At 33.9% G+C, this 19,266-nt stretch overlaps 1 protein-coding gene and 1 long non-coding RNA gene across 5 annotated transcripts in view; one reads left to right on the top strand and one right to left on the bottom strand.

Moving 5' to 3' along the window:
• The window catches only part of LOC129925250 (uncharacterized), a 30,848-nt gene extending 17,816 nt beyond the window's left edge, over positions 1–13,032 (bottom strand). The window contains exon 1 of one of the 2 annotated variants that reach the window (XR_008777077.1): positions 12,894–13,032. This is a non-coding gene — a long non-coding RNA (uncharacterized LOC129925250). The remainder of the gene's footprint in view (positions 1–12,893) is intronic. The other variant, XR_008777078.1, reaches the window with a different exon arrangement.
• LOC106066126 (AT-rich interactive domain-containing protein 4B-like) overlaps positions 12,750–19,266 on the top strand; it is a 40,762-nt gene continuing 34,245 nt past the window's right edge. For 2 of the 3 annotated variants that reach the window (XM_056024629.1, XM_056024630.1), the window contains exons 1-5: positions 12,750–12,779; positions 15,055–15,171; positions 16,269–16,334; positions 16,511–16,604; positions 16,953–17,032. In XM_056024629.1, coding sequence (XP_055880604.1) covers positions 12,765–12,779; positions 15,055–15,171; positions 16,269–16,334; positions 16,511–16,604; positions 16,953–17,032 — 372 coding nt within the window. In that variant the 5' untranslated portion in view covers positions 12,750–12,764. Of the gene's footprint in view, positions 12,780–13,034; positions 13,176–15,054; positions 15,172–16,268; positions 16,335–16,510; positions 16,605–16,952; positions 17,033–19,266 lie in introns of those variants that run through there. The other variant, XM_013225090.2, reaches the window with a different exon arrangement.

Raw genomic sequence — 19,266 nt, 5'->3', positions numbered from 1 at the left:
TAAGTTACTATGAATTATATTTAGACATAGAATCTATTATAAAATCTTAGATCTAATCTACATTTAGACTTAGACTTAGATCTAGCAAGTCTAGATTCTAGATCCATGCGTGTACATCGCCACTTCGCCACTTGACTATCTACTAGAAATGACTAGATTTAGCTCTAAATCATCTCAGATTTCCTAAGTCTATAAGTTATTATGAATTATATTATTATATTTAGACACAGATATACAATTTTAGATCTACATTTAATCTAGAGACTAGACTAGATCTAGTCTGATCCACGCGTGTGTGCATCGCTACTTGACTATCTACTAGAAATGACTAGATTTAGCTCTAAATCATCTCAGATTTCCTAAATCTATAAGTTATTATGAATTATATTATTATATTTAGACACAGATATATACAATTTTAGATCTACATTTAATCTAGAGACTAGACTAGATCTAGTCTGATCCACGCGTGTGTGCATCGCTACTTGACTATCTACTAGAAATGACTAGATTTAGCTCTAAATCATCTCAGATTTCCTAAATCTATAAGTTATTATGAATTATATTAGAATATTTAGACACAGATATATACAATTTTAGATCTACATTTAGTGAATTTAGTCTAGAGACTAGACTGGATCTAGATCTAGTCTGATCCACGCGTGTGTACATCGCTACTTCACTATCTACTACTTAGTCTTAGCTACGACTAGTACTACTACTAGAACTAGAAGTGACTATATTTAGATCTCTAGACCTTTTCACGTTAAGATGTAGATCTAAGTCTATAACAAATTACTATGAATTATATTTAAACAAAGATCCAGATCTAAAATCTTTATCTTAGTCTAGATCTAGTCTAGATCCGCGCACGCTGGCAGCGCAAAAAAAAGGACGCATTTCCCGAGTCATGATGTTATTTGAAATGAAAACAAACGACACTCGTAGTGAAATGTAAAATATTTACCTAAGCAGTTGATATTATTTAAAAAAATGGTCTGTTATAGTTTCAGTCTATGATAAGGCTTAATAGATGTTGTCGGTTCCACTTATTCCGCGAGAATGAATAAAAAATTAAGCACGATGAAAAAAATTGATGAGGTCAAACTGTCCCGACACACTTCCGATGGGCTTTTAAAAAAACATGTTTTTTTTTAAAACTTTATTTTTTTTATACACCAAAAAAATAAAAAATAAAACACTATGATTGCTGAAATAAAAATAAACGTGTTTTGAAATTAAAATTGGTACCATTTAAATGATATTTTTATAAAATTGTATGCATAGTTTCACGACGCACAAATTATGAAATGGCATCGAGGCTATTTTTTTTTTATTTTTAAGATTAACTAACAACTTAATTTCTTTTCTTTTTTCTCTATCATTTAGAACAATCATTTCTAAACAGTAAGCATGCATTATTTCATAGTAATGATATAGGTTTATATGTTTCTTACCTTTTCAAAGGGGAGCACATAAATCCAAAAGTAAATCCTGTGTGTCTTTTTTTGCATACTTCATGACATTCACAAATGCACAAATTTCTTATAAAAACGAATTTCAAAAAAATATTGCTAATGAAGCTTCCACAAACATAGGTCTACCCATCAGTAAAAGGAAATATACCACAGGTGTTGTATATATGGAGAAAATGAATAATGAACTTCAAAAATGCATTTTCAATAGAAAATCTGTTTTCCGCCTTATACATGTGTGCTGTTGTGCCAAAGTAAAATAGTAAAAAAAATGTAAATTAGTAAAAGAAAGAAAATATATGTACAGTATAAGTAAAAAGACAAACACAGAAACAATATAGAGAACAACACAGTCTGCTTTTAAAGAAATTAATAAAAAGTAGAAATGTGACAAGAGAGATACAGATATGTGGATACAGGACTTTTAAACAAACAACAATATAGATACAGATTAAGTACACTGACAGAAATACAAACAAGACTCAACAGCTAGATAAATAATTTCCCACTATATTCTATGACCTCCGTACCAACAAGGAGAGCCTCAAACGCATTGGGCCTTATAGAGGTTAGAGAACAAATAGGATAGACCCTAATAGATCCTATTGTTATGATAGTTCATACAATAGTCCCTCTCCAGCCACCCTTAAAAGAACACTTAGAAAAATGAAATCAAAATATGGCTCCAAAATGCCAAGAGTTATCAATTACTAACTCTACTAACAATCAAGTTTAATTACTGCTACATCAAGGCAAAATCCATGTACTTTATAATCATATGCATGTATTTAATTTGTTAATAGTGACTTACAGACTCTTTTCTTGTCGACTAGTGTAGTTTAATCCTCTTATAGCTTGGGTGGTTCGCTAATAATCCATGTATAGGTAATCCAATTTAAGAATGATAATCCATGTCCATGTATACTATAAGTAATCCAAATTAAGAATAATAATCCATGTATAAGTAATCCAATTTTAGAATACACGTTACTATGAGCACTAAAGTGGTAGAAGAAAAATAATCCAGTTCAATGCCATAAGATGGCTCAAATGCTCAAATGCTCTGTCAAGTAATCCAAAATAATAATCCACGATGATTGGGAAGATCACAAGTAGGTACGACCATATCAAGGTGCGAGTGTGCCAATGATGAATAGTGGCGAGCACTAGTGATGAAGCGGTGTATCTGTGATTAGTGTCATCAAGCGATGTCTTGACTGGTATGGCTCTTTCTTTCAGACGACATCTGTAGCTCTAGATAGGAATCGAGTCGTCTTCTGTTTCACACCGGACAGATGTCAGAGGTAGATGTAGGAACAGGGTTGGCGTTGAATGGATCTCAGGATGCAGGTGTTACTTGAATGGATCTTGTGGGCAGGCTGGATTTCGTACTTGTTTAGTTAGCCGCCATCTTGAGAAAAAAGTACCGGTCTAACGTGTAGTCTTGCGCTGTTTACTATAGAGGCGATTGAGATCCTTTTAAGACTCCTCTACTGGTCACCAAAGGCCAAATGTCACCTGTGTTGTAGGTCCATACTGTCAGTTGACAGCCATACTGGCCACCAAATGTCGCTACCTGGTTTTTCGTGTAGGTGTAGCGGCGTGGGTACGTCCGTGTGATGTAGGTACCTCTTCTGGTACGGCTGTAACACACCTCTTAGCGATGTACTTTATTAGACGCACTAGATTTGCAAGTGCGCAACATTACTAATATACTAAAGTCTCCAATGACACATATAGAATTACTGGTGAACACAGTGGTAGCAGACGTGGAATTTATTATGTATATAGATAAATTACAGAAAATACTGGCGACTTCAGCCGTCACAAAATATACACCAATGAATACTGGCTGTTCATGCCATGTGGAATAAGTAGTCACATCTATGAAATGTTCAAAATACAAGTCCAAAGAAAACTCTCAAGTTAACATTAAATCAAATTCATTAATATTCATTCATATTACAGACAGAGAAAATCGTACATCCACTCTCTGCTGGAGTTCTTCACTAACTAACTTTTACCCTTATTTCAGAGTCCTTTAACTTATTCACATAACTTCGTGCTTGCCCGCACGGAATGTTACAATAGGTGACTGAGTGTCACTTCATGTCACAGAGGTTCTAAAACTGGACTGTGACACACATCACACAAACATATCGTGTATTTAAATTCATCCTCAGTTTGGCAATTATGCTATCTTATCTTATATGATACAGACCCTACTTCAAAAAAGAAGATGATGTGTTGTTTAATCTAGTTGGTTTTTTAATGATTTGGTCTAAACTTAGGTTGTGCTATCCCTCAAGCAACATGCCCCATACAAAAAAAAAATCAACAGTTCAGACTTCAACATAAATCAAATTAAATATAATATCAAGCAAAAGAAAGACAAGCTTAAAAGGTAATATCAGAAACTTCTAGAGCAGGGGTGGGCAACCTTTTCCTATCGAGGGCCGCATTACAAAAATTTTGGGAATGGGGGGCAGCATATATAAATATATATACTTAAAACATAGAAAAATGCACTAGCTAACTGTGTATACTGTCTTTTTTATTCACACTTATACCGTATTATACATTGAGACCATTTTTTTACACTCCCAATTGAGGAATTACAACAAGAGTTAGCAATTTCTGAAACTAATTTTACGAATTTTCAAAAATTTCATTATCGTCTGATTACCACAAAAGTACAGTTGTAGAATACTTAATTTAAATAACTGTTTGCACTCGTGCATAATGTTCCATAACTGTGTAACTAGCTTACTAGATGTTTTCCTTCTGGCTGCTTTCAAATTACAATCAGTCAGCATTGACCTGTTCTTACACTTGTTTATTTTCAAACAAGAAAACGTTTGTTCACAGATGCATGTGGACCCAAATTTTGTGAAAGTCTTGCAGCAAAGGTTTTTAAAGTGTGGAAATACAGCTTCTGGCACCCATAAAACTCCTGCGGAATAACTGAATGGAACTTCTTTTTCAGGTCATAATTTGCTTGGAGGTATTTCTGCACTAAATGGTGAGCAGAGGATATTGAAAACTAATTCTCAGTTCTTGACGTCTTAAAATTTGCTTTCAAATTCCACAACCAAACAATTGAAATAAGCCTTGTACTTTTCAACCATTTCATTAGAAGTATATTCACCTTTCAGCAAAGGAAAATAACAAATCCTGTTTTCACTTGCTTGCCTGGAGAAATGGGAAAGCTTTGTTTGAAAAGATTTAGCATGCACATACATTTCATGTGCAATACTTTCGATGAAAAACATGAAGTCTGTCTTCCACTCTTCCTTAGAAATGTTAGCAACAACATCACAGACAATGTCCATCAAGGACCATTAAAAATTTTTTTCTTTGAGATCCTATATTCTTCTCAATACCTTGCCTATGCTAAGCCAGAGGATACTACTGTGGTACCGAACATCGGAATGTTTTGTTTCCAAATCTTCAATACTTCTAAATGCTTAAAGACCTCTAGCACTGTTAAGTTTGATCAATGAGATAACTAAGTTAATTTGTTTGATATTCACTGCAGCTTTCTCTTATTGTTCTTTAATTTATTTTTTTTTTTAAACTGTTTTACTCAGCCAAAACACGGCTTCATCAGTTGTTAACCTTTCCAATTGGTTCCAAACTAATCCAAGACTTTCAACACAATTCTTCAAAGCAAAGTGGCCTGAGTTTGAATATTGAACTGAATGTTACGATATATTGCAAAAAGGAATAATCTAAGTTAACTTTAAGCTTTTTAGAATGACATGTAGAGACAATGTTTCTTTAGCATCTTCATCATAAGTGATAAGAATCAGAAAATTCAATAATTTATATCAATATTTAAAATAATTTATTTTAAATATATTTGCATTTTTATATGTATAATTTTTGGGCACACCTGATTTCTGTAGGTGTCTGCGGGCCGCATGTGGCCCGGGGGGTGTAATTAGCCCACCCCTGTTCTAGAGAAATCCCACTCCAATAGTTGCTACTTAAGGCATCCCTCTATTTCTAAGCCATTGTGAACCTGATCAAAGGAAAGCATTTCAAATAAGACCAAGACTCTTCAATGAACCTCCTTCTGAAGGACCACCACTCATTGAATCACATCTATCTTTTTGAGATCTTAACTCCTTGAGCCACACATGAGAGGACTGCTGTCACTTAATGATTTGTGTTTATGGGCATTCTATAGCAGATAGGTTAGTATTTTGTGTGACCTTATTCCATTAGGGTCATATGGAAAAAAGGAAAAACCAAGTTAGATAGGCCATGCATTTATCATGTGTTCATTAAATTAAAAGAGATTGAGGTCAATAATATTCTATGTTTAAGAAATTAGTGTTTAGATTTTAAATTGGAATATTTTTAGGTGCTTTATTGATTAATTTATTACATTTCATTGGATTCTATTGGAGGGGCGGACGTTAGAAGTTTGTGACTTGTTTTGCTTGCAAATTATTTTTATTTGATGGGAGTTTTTAATGTTAAACCATCATTAGCCCCACAGCGTTGTCAATGGGGGTTTTGTGGTTAAAAACCCTAGCGTCAATAAAAAACTAAAGAAAACTACAGTCTCCAAATTTCATGAGCATAGCCTAGTGGGATTTTGACTTTAAAACCACCACAGGAGGAATATATGTTGAAGTTAAATGCCTCCCCCTTTATTTTAAAAACTAAAGCAAGCTTTTAACAAATTCAAAACCCCCTTAGCTATGCTCATAGAATTTGGTGACAGTAGTCTGTTTGAGAATAATATTGAAAAAAGAGGTTTTCAACCTCAAAACTCTCTGTAAGGGGATTTTAAACTCAAAACCATCTGGAGGGGTTTTAAACTTTAAAAAAAAAGCCCTCTGGAGAAGGCAACTCTTGGCTTGGCAACGCTCATAGAATTTTGAGTGTGTAATTTGCTTTTTTTTTATATTGAAGAGGTACTTTTTATTTTAAACCGCGCCGAAGGGGGATTTAAACTCAAAACCCACTTTGGCAGGGCCGGTCTTGGCCCACTGCTGCCTATGCGGTCGCATTGGGCCCCGCACCTTCATAGGCCCCGCACTAATTGTAACTTGTGTAAATTATTAAATTAAACCATTATAACATATATAATAACAGGGTTTCCACAGACTCCTGACAGGGCCGGTCCAACAGGTTGCGGGGTCCAATGCTAAACGGATTGCACGGGGCCTAATTTGGGTTGTGATAAGGATAATAAGTGAAAATTAATATTTTGTATTAGAAAATAAATTTGTCTTTGCATTTTATTCATAATTTACGAAGTACAAAATCAATGTCAAATTAACTTTACAAGCCATCTACAGTAGATAGTAGTTTTCCAACAAAAAGCCGATAAACATTCAGATCTGCCTTTTAGATTTACTGTCTAAATATCAATTTTGTTTTGTTTTTTTTATATAAGAGGTCGAGATAGATTTAGATCTATACTTGTATGCTAGTGACTATTGAAGTAAATTAAGTATTTGAAGTTCTTGTTTTGGTTAAAATTCAGCTTATTATTATATTTTTTATTAAATGAAAGCTGACAATGCCTTTTTTTTTAATCGCGAGTAATATTGAATGACACATCGAAATGACAATTTCGTCTGTTTTAAGATTTGCATCAGTTTTCAGAAGATTTTAATAATCTCAGGACAACTTCATGACTTTTTCTTATATTTTATCATTTCAGGAGAATTCAAAACCCCCTTAGCTATGCTCATAGAATTTGGTGACAGTAGTCTGTTTGAGAATAATATTGAAAAAAGAGGTTTTCAACCTCAAAACTCTCTGTAAGGGGATTTTAAACTCAAAACCATCTGGAGGGGTTTTAAACTTTAAAAAAAAAGCCCTCTGGAGAAGGCAACTCTTGGCTTGGCAACGCTCATAGAATTTTGAGTGTGTAATTTGCTTTTTTTTTATATTGAAGAGGTACTTTTTATTTTAAACCGCGCCGAAGGGGGATTTAAACTCAAAACCCACTTTGGCAGGGCCGGTCTTGGCCCACTGCTGCCTATGCGGTCGCATTGGGCCCCGCACCTTCATAGGCCCCGCACTAATTGTAACTTGTGTAAATTATTAAATTAAACCATTATAACATATATAATAACAGGGTTTCCACAGACTCCTGACAGGGCCGGTCCAACAGGTTGCGGGGTCCAATGCTAAACGGATTGCACGGGGCCTAATTTGGGTTGTGATAAGGATAATAAGTGAAAATTAATATTTTGTATTAGAAAATAAATTTGTCTTTGCATTTTATTCATAATTTACGAAGTACAAAATCAATGTCAAATTAACTTTACAAGCCATCTACAGTAGATAGTAGTTTTCCAACAAAAAGCCGATAAACATTCAGATCTGCCTTTTAGATTTACTGTCTAAATATCAATTTTGTTTTGTTTTTTTTATATAAGAGGTCGAGATAGATTTAGATCTATACTTGTATGCTAGTGACTATTGAAGTAAATTAAGTATTTGAAGTTCTTGTTTTGGTTAAAATTCAGCTTATTATTATATTTTTTATTAAATGAAAGCTGACAATGCCTTTTTTTTTAATCGCGAGTAATATTGAATGACACATCGAAATGACAATTTCGTCTGTTTTAAGATTTGCATCAGTTTTCAGAAGATTTTAATAATCTCAGGACAACTTCATGACTTTTTCTTATATTTTATCATTTCAGGAGAATTCCAGGAACCCTTTAATAATAATTTAAAATGTTTAATTTAATAATTTACAACTAGAATTCGCATCGCGCAGGGCCTATGAAAGTGCCTAAGACCGGCCCTGTCTCCTGATTTTCAGGAAATCTCCTAAAAATGCAAAATGTACGAAAAAGTCCTAAAAATATCCTGAAATTATTAAAATCTCATGAAAAATTGACAATATTGTCATTTTTGGGGTGCCAATAAATAAAAACAGCTTTGTGAGCATTCATTTAATAAAAATTTATTGCAAAGATGAAAGTATTTTCTAACTAAAATAATCTTAATTTTTACATTATGCGTATCCCTACCCAGACTTGGTCCCGCGCAATCCATTTCGCATCTATAGGGCCCTGCAATTACTAGGGCCGGCCCTGCCCTTTGGCTACGCTCATAGAATTTTGAGCGTGTACTTTGCTTTTTTTTATATTGAAGAGGTATTTTTTATTTCAAACCCCAGTGAAGAGGGGTTTAAACTCAAAACCCCTTTGGCTACGCTATTAGAATTTTGAGTGTGTAATTTGCTTTTTTTTTATATTGAAGAGGTATTTTTTAGTTTCAAACCCCACTGGAGGTGGCTTTAAAATCAAAACCCCCTTTGGCTACGCTCATAAAATTTTGAGTGGGTAATTTGCTTTTTTTATATTGAAGAGGTAGTTTTTAGCAGCAGGGTAAACACAAAACCTCCCTTGGCTATGCTCATTGAATCTGTTGACTGATGTATGGATAGTCTTATATTGAAGACGGGGTTTTAGCGTAAATTTCGGATGGGGGTTTAAATATCAAAATCTTCCTTAGCTATTGACTTGGAATTTGGGGATTTTCATTTGAATTATTTTATTTTTTTTGTTTATGTTTTATAGAAGAGGGGGATTTAACCACAAAACCCCCTGGTAGGGGGTTTCAAAGTGAAAACCCACTTGGATGCGCTGGGTCAAGTGATGGTTTAGTATTAAAATCTCACATAAAATAAATAAAATCAAAGCAAAAAAAAAAGTCTTTATCTTATAAAATACAGACGTTACTTCATAAAAGATGATGATTATGTTCTACACGTCATGCAATAATTCCATGCTCTAATAGCACTAGGGAAGAATGAGCATTTGTACAAATTTGTCCTAGCATATGGAATGAGGAATGTGCCTTTATCTTTGTGTCATTCTGAGTATTTTATTAGGTTTTGTTTTTGTATTTGAAGGTTATTGTTCAGTGTTTTATGTATAACTAGTCGGCCAGCCGCATAGCATACGCCGCTATTTTGCAGGGCGACCTTAGGCCTCTGCAACCTATGCGATCGCAGTGGGCCCCACACTTTCAAAGGACCCGCACTAATTTTAGGTGTATAAATTATTAAATTAAACCATTTTATAATTTATAACATATTTCCAGCGGCCTCCTGTCGATTTAACAGGAGGTCCTAGAAATCTCCTGAAATTGCAAAATATTCGAAAAAGTCCTGGAAATATCCGGAAATTATTAAAATCTTTTGAAAACTCATACAAATCTCCTACAATATACAAACGAAAATTGTCATTTTGGGGTGTCATTCAATATGGAAAACGCCAATCCTACGCGCGATAATAAAACGGCATTTTGCAATACCCGTAATTGTGTAATCTGATGAAAGAAGCTTCTCGCGCCTCAAACTAATGAAGAATTACTTGAGGTCAACAATTCTCAAAGATATATTGAAACATTTGGTAATTCTTGCTATTGAGCATGATCTTTGTAGGGAACAGAGTTATTATGATATACTGTATGACTTTGCTACATGCATGGCTCGTAAAGTAATTCTGTACATAGTAAAGAATGAATAAAATGCATAGACGAATTTATTTTCTAATACAAACTCTTAAATTTCACTTATTATCCGCTTACCTACCCAAACTTAGCCCTGCGAAATCCGTTACGGATAGGGCACTACAATGGTTAAGTCCGGCACTGCTATTTATATATATAGTAGATTACTTAGATTAGTTCCTAGTCCAAACCTCCCACTGGACAAAGGAGATGGGAGCGGGCAGAATTTGATAAATTTGAATGACAGTCAAGCACACAGCCAGTCATCCATAGTGTGAATTCTTCTCTTGTTTTCTCGTGGATTATCAGCGGAGTGATCTTTCCTTTACTCCTTACTACCCGACTAAACTCTTGAGGGAAGAAGAGAATTATATATATAGATTGCTACTTTACTTTTATTCTTCTATCCTGAAGGCTTTCTAAATTTAGTGATTTTACTAAAGATGTTACTCTAGTCAAATGTGAATATTCGTATGTTATGAATCTCACTGCTCTATTTTGTGTCTGTTTCAGTTTCTCAATGTTTTCTTGATTTGACGGGTCCCAAACAGAGGATGCATACTCAATTATTGGCCTAACCAAGGTTAAATAACACTTTAGTTTTATGCTCTTATTTGATTTGTAGAAATTTCCTTTAATAAACCCTAATACTTTGTGTTTTTTTTTTCTTCGGTGTATGTGTGGGGGGATACCCCCCACCTTCGCTATGAGTGTGTGTGTGTGTCTGTACGTAATTAATCATTATTACATTCCGACCCTTCATCCTTTCGGAAGACATTTATTATACCCTAGAATAGATAGATTCTTTATTGTGCGCTGTGTAAGCGGTATGGTCCCCTTACTCAGTCCATGGCTGTAACTGCTGGGAACCCACAGACAGGACTTGGGGTGAAGAGCTCCCAGTCCATGCCTGTTCATTTGATAAAAGCCTTTCTAACGATCAATGGGATAATGGCACCTTTTACCCCGATTCCCAACTGGACTTTATTGAAGGAGTTTGTGTAAAGACTGTGGGCACCCTACCCTAACCAGCCAGGGGGTCTGAGGAAGTGCTGCAAGTTCCAACAACAAGGGTCTAGGGCGGAGCCCCAGCGCAAAGCAATATTTCCTGTATTAAAAAAAAAAATGCATGTTTCAAGGTACCTACAGTGCATTATCCTGCTATTTCAAAATTCTAGTTCAAAAACCAAATCTGCGTCTGAGGAAGCGCTGCAAGTTCCAACAACAAGGGTCTAGGGCGGAGCCCCAGCGCAAAGCAATATTTCTTGTATTTAAAAAAAAATGCATGTTTCAAGGTACCTACAGTGCATTATCCTGCTATTTCAAAATTTTAGTTCAAAAACCAAATCTGCTATTCACTGCACTTTAATAATGGATTCCATGTGTAACCCCTGTTGACTACGCTCATGGAATTTGGTGACTGTAGTTTGCTTTAGATTTTATATTGAAAAGGGAACCATCTGTTTTGAGCTAAAAAAAAATCTCTGGAGGTTTTTTTTTAAACAAACTCAAAACCCCCTTAGCTATGCTCATAGAATTAGGTGACTGTAGTTTGCTTCAAAATAATATTGAAGAGGGTTTTTTTAGCCTCAAAATTATCTGTAGGGGGAGGTTTTAAACTCAAAACCATATGGAGGGGGTTTTAAACTAAAAGTCCTCTGGTGGGGTGGTGTTAACTCAACACACACATACACGGCTATGCTCATAGAATTTTTGACTAGCTTGCTTTAATTTTATATTGAACAGGTTTTAAACTCAAAACCCTCTGGAGGGGATTTAAAGAATCTGGTGTTTTAAACACAAAATTCCCCTTGGCTACGCTCATGAAATTTGGTAAATGTTGTTTGCATTATTTTTTGTTTTATAGAAGAGGGGATCAAGGTTTTAACCTCAAAACCCCTGGAGGGAGATTTGAAACTCAAAACCTCTCTTGGCTGCACTGGGGCAAGTGATGGTTTAACATTAAAATCTCATCTATAATAAACAAAATTAAAGCAAAAAATAAGTCACAAAATCCCCCCCCCTCTCCGTGGGGGAAGGATTTCATTTCAGTGATGGGAGGGGGGGAACCCCCAACCCCCCATTCCCTAGCTACGCACATGTCTGGGCTCCAATTTTAAATTGCAGTGAATAGCAAATTTGATATTTGACCTACAATTTTTGAAGAGTACAAAGACAATATGAATATCTCTCATCTGGAAATTCTCACTTTACTTTAAATTTAGATTTTTAAAAAATGCTGTTTCCATTTAGTTAAAGAAGTTTGTTGTTTTATTAAAGGCCTTATAAAACATGTGTATCCGATTTCCTTAAAATCAATTTTACAGTACAAATTAGTATTGATTGACGAATCAATCTAATCTGGAAATAAAGTAGATCTATACCGAAAACATGACAATGATGACAAGGGAGTTCAAGCCATCAAATCAAGGCAAAAAAAAAGTTTTGGAACCATTTGTCTAAAAAAACAAAAATAAACTAAAAAAAAAAACAAAAAAAAAACTTAGGGACTTTTGCCGACTCGATAAGAAAATTCGAATTCAAAAAAATCTAGTGGCGTGTTGATCTATCATCTAGATATTCTAAATCTCTAGATCTAGAATTTAGAGTAGATCTAGACTCTAGATCTTTTTAAATGGAATAGTCTGAGACTACTGTAAATGTATGGAAAACGCCATCTGTTGGAGCGAACGGGGGAAAAAAAATTGAGTCTACAGCTGTAGATCAAGATTCTAGTCCAAGTTCCCGGATGAGGGAATTTATTTTTCTTTTTTTTTTTTTTAACTTTCAATGGAAACTAAACAGGTTGTAAATTAGATTCTAGATATAATTAATAATATGGGATTTCACCAAAGAGATCAAATAAGTTAGAATAGTAGATCTATGCAAAAGCCTTAAATTGACCATAGATCTACTTACGCTGCTGAAGCAAAATTTCAACTAATCAAGGTCACAAATCCATAAGTTCGTCAGCGCAACATAGAGGCGCAAAGCAGCGACATATTTATAGGTCATCGGCAATGAACCAATCAGCAATGAGATATGTAGGAGGTAGAGTTGTTGTTCCCTTCATGGTTATTGTATCTCAACATCTCCTATTAGTCTACCAGTTTATCTTAGAATCTAATTTAAGCCCGTTATCTGTTTAATAATTTTCATTGATATTGGGGAATAATAAGACAAAGGCTGTGTTATATCATGGTATGTACTTGCATTTAGTTTTACTGTATTAGCTATTTTCTTATTAATCTTTTGGAGTCTAGATCTACAGATGAGTTGGTGGTGTGTATCTAGACCGTAGACGGTAGATTAGATACTAAGATTTACTAGTCACTGAGTCAGACTTAACTAGATTCTAGACACCAAAGACAAAGTTTGAAAGTAATTCAAAGTAGATCGAAGTCATTTAACCATCTGAGCCATTCAATCATATTAATAATCATACTCGTAGTCGACTAGATCTCTATGTCTATATAGATCTAGATCTAGAAATATTAATATAGAGCTATTTTTCTCATTCTCACTCATTCAATTCAACTCATTGTCTGTGTAATCTAGCTCTACACTCTACACAACACCACGTCACTAGTCTACTATATAGATCTAGACTCTAGATCTAGTAGTAGTAGTACTAGTCTAGACGCTAGAAACTGAGTAGAGTCTAGACTGACTTGACTAGATAGTCTATAAGTATAATATCTAGAGTAATGATTAATCAAGTCAAAAAAATAATCTTAGACCTTATTAGACTTAGACTTAGAATTAGAGATCAAGATGTAGCCATAGGGTCTAGATCTTCACATCTAGCTCTAGATATAGATCTTCAGCTTGCTGAGCAGTACTTGAGATTTGAAATCTCTAGACTCTGTGGCATTTTACGTCTCGAGAGACCATCTTTTCTCTTTGCAACTTCTTGTGTGACTAAAGAGGCCAATCCTTGATACACAGCTGCGATCGCAGGTTGAGCTTATATAATCACCAGGCGCCGTTGCATTTTCACCCTTCTTTCTGCTTCTGTTGTGTATGACATCTGCAATCTGTGACCCTTTCTTTATGCTCTCTCTCCATGTGGATCTGTCCAGTGCCACCTCTTCCCAGTTGCCAGTGTCGATTTTGAAGAGCTTCATGTCGGGTTTGCATATGCCTGTATAATGTAAAAGGTCTAGAATATCATATGATATATACTAATATATAAATATCTTGCTAGTGCTAGATGAGTTGATCTAGAAAGTAGAATCTAGATCTTGATTCTTGAGATCTCTAGAATAGTCGAGACTCTAGACAGTTTAGACTTTAGACCTAGATCTAGATCTCTGCTAATTCCTATAATACTAATATAAAAGCCTTAACTATCTTACTAATCTTAGTATAGAATTATATAGAATATTAGTTGAAGGTAGAACCTATAAGTATGTATAGTTATAGTCAGAATATATGATAATTATTATTATTATATATAATATACAGATAAGTTTTATTTAAATTTAAAGTAACTCTTAGTAATAGTAGACACTCTATGACCCTGAGTCTAGACTAGTAGTGGTACTACTAAACTACTGTCTACTCTAGCTAGATCTAAACCTAGTTCTAGAATATAATAGTTCTACATGATACATTGATATGATTGATATTGCTATCTAGTATTCTAGAGTCTAGTATTAGAATCTAGATTTATAAAATATATTATAAATATTATTTTTATTATATATATTTATTATAATAGATCTAAATCTATACATTAGTAGTTGAATTAGAAAAGTATTATCTAGAATCTAGGTCTTAAATCTATTTCTAGACTCCAAAAGTCTTATAAGACTAATTACAGTGTAGTCAAGACCTAGATTAGATAGATCTAAAAAAGTCCGTAATTTTAATTTAATTTGTCTAGGCTAAGTGAGTAAGTCATTAATTTAATGACAAAGACAGAGTAGTTTAATACTATAGATCTATACTATATATATATTATATATATACTATTGTTAGTATGTCTCTTAATAATTTAGATCTACAATGTAGAAAACATTATGTTTAAAGTTTTTAATATATATGTATATTTATAGGAAACATTTCTATTTATTAGGCTCAGCAAGGTTTTGGTCCTCCTTCATTACCAGTAGGAACAGAAGTTAGTGCCAAATACAGAGGTGCCTTTTGTGAAGCCAAAGTAAAAAATGTTGTTCGGGTTGTTAAATGCAAGGTACGATCTTTACATATCTGTATATATATATTTTTTTATTTTTTTTTTCTTTTGATTTTTTTTATTATACTTACTATCTATTTATATCTCTAGTTGTTGTTTTTTTAATTTCTTCTATAGTCTACTAGATGACTCAAGTTGAATATATATATCTTGTTGTGTCTATAGAGTCTTATAGTATGTATCTGGTAGAAAGTTTGTATGCTGCCTTGTGGTGCTCCTAAACAATTTCCTAACCAAGCATTGATCCAGTTTTATATAGAATTGTTATCAAGTTGATTGCTCTTTTCAGTGCCTTTTTGTTTTAGTCCCAAAGCTTCTATGTTGTCATGCCTCTTTCTGGCAATTTTCATTTTCTCTTTCAAGCTTTCTTGTATTCAAGCATTTCTTGAGTATATTTCCAAAAAATCTGGTACTGTGTTAAAGCCGCCAGCGTGCATGTTTTTCTTCTTAATATGTACCACTAAAATTATATGAAATACTGGATTTACTGAAGTAGGTTTTAAAATTATAAGAGTCACTCAATCTTATGAAACTGATTCATATCCTCTTTGAATGCCCCATTTTAATCCATCCTAGGCAGACCATACTACTGCTACAGCCCAACATTTCTAGCACTCTGTATATGGCAGTGCTCAACAACTGAAAAATACAGCTTATATAGATATATATATATATATACTAGCTATAAGTCATTTCTCTTCTACCATTTCTAGCACTCTGTATATGGCAGTGCTCAACAACTGAAAAATACAGCTTATATAGATATATATATATATATATACTAGCTATAAGTCATTTCTCTTCTACCTTACTTCCCTTACATTTAAACTTGTATTTGGTCATTTCTTTTCTGCCTTAATAGCCGACTTCAGATACGTTTTTATTTGTATGTGATAAGTAAGTTTTCCTTAGTAACTGATGATGAATGCCTTGTAGTCCTTTTTTTTTTTGTTCCAGTTAGATTTCCTTGATGCTTGTTTGTAACAATTTATGCCTCAAGGCATGTCTCTGGAGATATTTAATACAAGTTATTAAATGCTTTGATTTAATCTGGCCAGTAGTTTTTTTTTCATCATAACGTTTTTATTTATCAGGTGGCTTTAAAAGATGGACAGTCAAGTGTATTTGTTAATGATGAAGACATTAAAGGCACAATTAAAGTAAGCTCATATGTTAGCTGATATCTGCACTTGTAGTACATATAGATACTTGGTGTGAAAACAGTTCTTGTAGGCTAAGTCTAGTATAAATTGTTTTTTGGACAAACAGTAAGAAATAAGTATTTTATAGTCTATGTGTACATTGTTTTAAATATTTTTATTTTACTTTTAATTAGCTTGGCTCAGTTGTTGAGGTGAAACATCCAGAAACAAGTCAGTATGTTGAAGCAACAATTAATAAACTTATAGACCATAGCAGTTACACTGTAGGTATGTATTCATTAGAGAAACTTTCTCAATCTCTCAGAATTTGTATTCTAGTTGTAGTGAGTCTGTTAACGCCTTTAGTTGTATTCTATATCTATAGAGTAGCTTTGTTAACACTTCTAGATGTTTTCTATAGAGCTTAGCTCTGTAAATACCTCTAGATGTATTCTGTAGAGATTTGCTCTGTTAACATTTCTAGATGTATTCTATAGTGGCTCTGTAAAAACTTCTAGATGTATTCTATAGTGGCTCTGTAAACACTTCTAGATGTATTCTATAGTGGCTCTGTAAACACTTCTAGGTGCAGTTTTGTGTATTATTACTTGAACATTGTTTCTTTTCAATTTACAGTTTTTGATGATGGTGATGAGCGTACATTACGACGTACACAACTTTGTTTGAAAGGAGATAAACATTTCATTGAAAGTGAGGTACGTAACAAGCTAACAGTCAAACTAGTCAACAATTTTACCAAGGAAATATTGCACTACTACCAAGGAAATATTGAATTGCACCAAAACTTAGGAAATAAGATTGTACTACTACCAAAGAATATTGGATTGCACTTAAGAGATCAGAATTGAACCCATCTCATAAAAGTTTGATTTGATTCTGTTAGATTAAAATTTCAATAACGAGTATGGGGTCAGGTTCTTTTGGTTAGATCTAAAGTTCACTTTTGGTTTCATGGTATGAAATTAGGTAATAGCTAAACTAAGTAGCCTACATGTATAAGGTTCAATTCAATTTAGTAGTTAAAACACTTGAACATGAAACTTCACCTAAATAAAGGTAAAAGACAATAATTTGCAACATACTAGCTATTCAAACTTCAAGCGTTCAAAATACAAATTGTTGCTGTCAAAGTAAAAAAAAAAATCAAAGCAGAAAATGCAAGGATGCGAGAATGCTGGCATGACAGCAAAATTACATATTAAAAAATAAGTTGCCAGCAAACGCCATTCCGAGTGATTGCTGTTATCAGACTTTACTTGCAATAAAATTTTGGTCGACTAGACTTTGTCAGCTTTTGAGCAAATAAAATTTAATAATAAGTCAAATTTAGACAATGACAGGAAGCTACATTTAAAAAATTATGGCACGTGTGCAATTACCTGTGCTTTCACTTTTTTGTCGAAAAACAAAACTTTAGTTACAGTTTGATTGCCTGCATACGATATTCTATAAGACTAGATTCTTGTCTTTGATTCTAGATCTAGCCATTTAGCTTTAGGATCAATGTACACTTAGTCTAGACTTAGATCTAGATCTAATAGATCAGTGATGCCCAACCTTTTTTCGTCAGGTGGGCCATTTTAATTTCTGACACTCGTGTAGCGGGCCACATCATCGAATAGATAACAAAAGTGAAATAGAGAACAAACCTTTTTAAATAGTTTTATTAGAAACCCGTAGCACTACTAGGCCTAGTTCCATGCGTTAGATTGGTCTCATCTGTTTTATTGCTGAAAAAGTTTGCCTACTCAATTAAGTAAGTTCCCCTTTCAGACCTTTCAAGCTATAGAGCAGATGTTATAAAGGCCATCTTTCTCTCTGGCCCATGATTCACAAGGGTGTCATGTGACCAGCACAAGTGCTTTTAAACTTAATTTCAGAAAATTGAAAAGTTTCTTAATGCAACGGCAAAGAAAAATCCATTGTCTGTATAGCTCTAAATTTCTCAATCAGGGATGTCTGGCTTTGTAAGTCAATTAGTTCCATTTGCAGATCTATCGGAGCAGTCCTCAGTGGCAATAGAAAATCAAAATCTGCTGCTCTGTCATTTAGTTTTGAATGTAAATGTTTACCCATATCGTCCACTCGTTTGAAATGTTTTTACTGCTTTTTCCCCAGGACAAATTTTTTCAGCACAAAACATTTTTTTACGCTTCATTTCTCATAATTTGAGCAACTCTGTAGCTTGCCCTTACCGTGGACACATTTCTTGTCTCTTTTTCTCGTCAATAACTCAACTAGACGTAACTTAGCAATCTTTTTCTTTGCGGCTCAAACCAACTATGCTGCCAATTTTGTTTGTTTTACAAATGACTTTTTGTTTTATTTAAAAAAAGAAACAGGCACATTTCTGTACAAATCATGTTGGTTTATTATCATGTTCCACTAAAGCAAAGATGTGTCCACTTTTCTAAGATGTTTTTACATTGAGAATCTAGTTTTCGTTCCTAAGGCTCTACCATTTCATTAATGAAAAAATATTAAATGGTACTACCATTCTCTTTGATATTAAAAGAAAATGATACAAAACTGATGCTCTGTGTTAGACTCAACATGTTAAGAACACAGCAAGCTCAAGACAGCAGCGAAATTAATCCAAGAACCTAAAATAACAGTCAACACTTGTCACCGAAAAAATTAAATGTCATGTTCATTTTAAAAAAATAATAATATGACTATTAGAATACCAAATAGATTAGAATGAAAAGAAAAAGTGAGAGTCCTAACGTAGGGAAAATACATTTTTCAACCTTTTTAAAAATTGTCTTCACTTTGTGCCAATGTTTAAACTGGCCTGATGGAACCATATCTGGCTCGCGGGCTGTAGTTTGGGCATCACTGTAATAGATTATAGATATAGTCAATTTCGTACTGATTAGTTTAAGTTGGGCTCAGTTCAGTCATAAGTGAAGTTTGATGTTCAGGTTTG

Source organism: Biomphalaria glabrata, chromosome 3, assembly GCF_947242115.1.
Source record: "Biomphalaria glabrata chromosome 3, xgBioGlab47.1, whole genome shotgun sequence".
Taxonomy (NCBI): Eukaryota; Metazoa; Mollusca; class Gastropoda; family Planorbidae; genus Biomphalaria; species Biomphalaria glabrata.
This window is presented reverse-complemented; position numbering and strand designations above follow the sequence as displayed.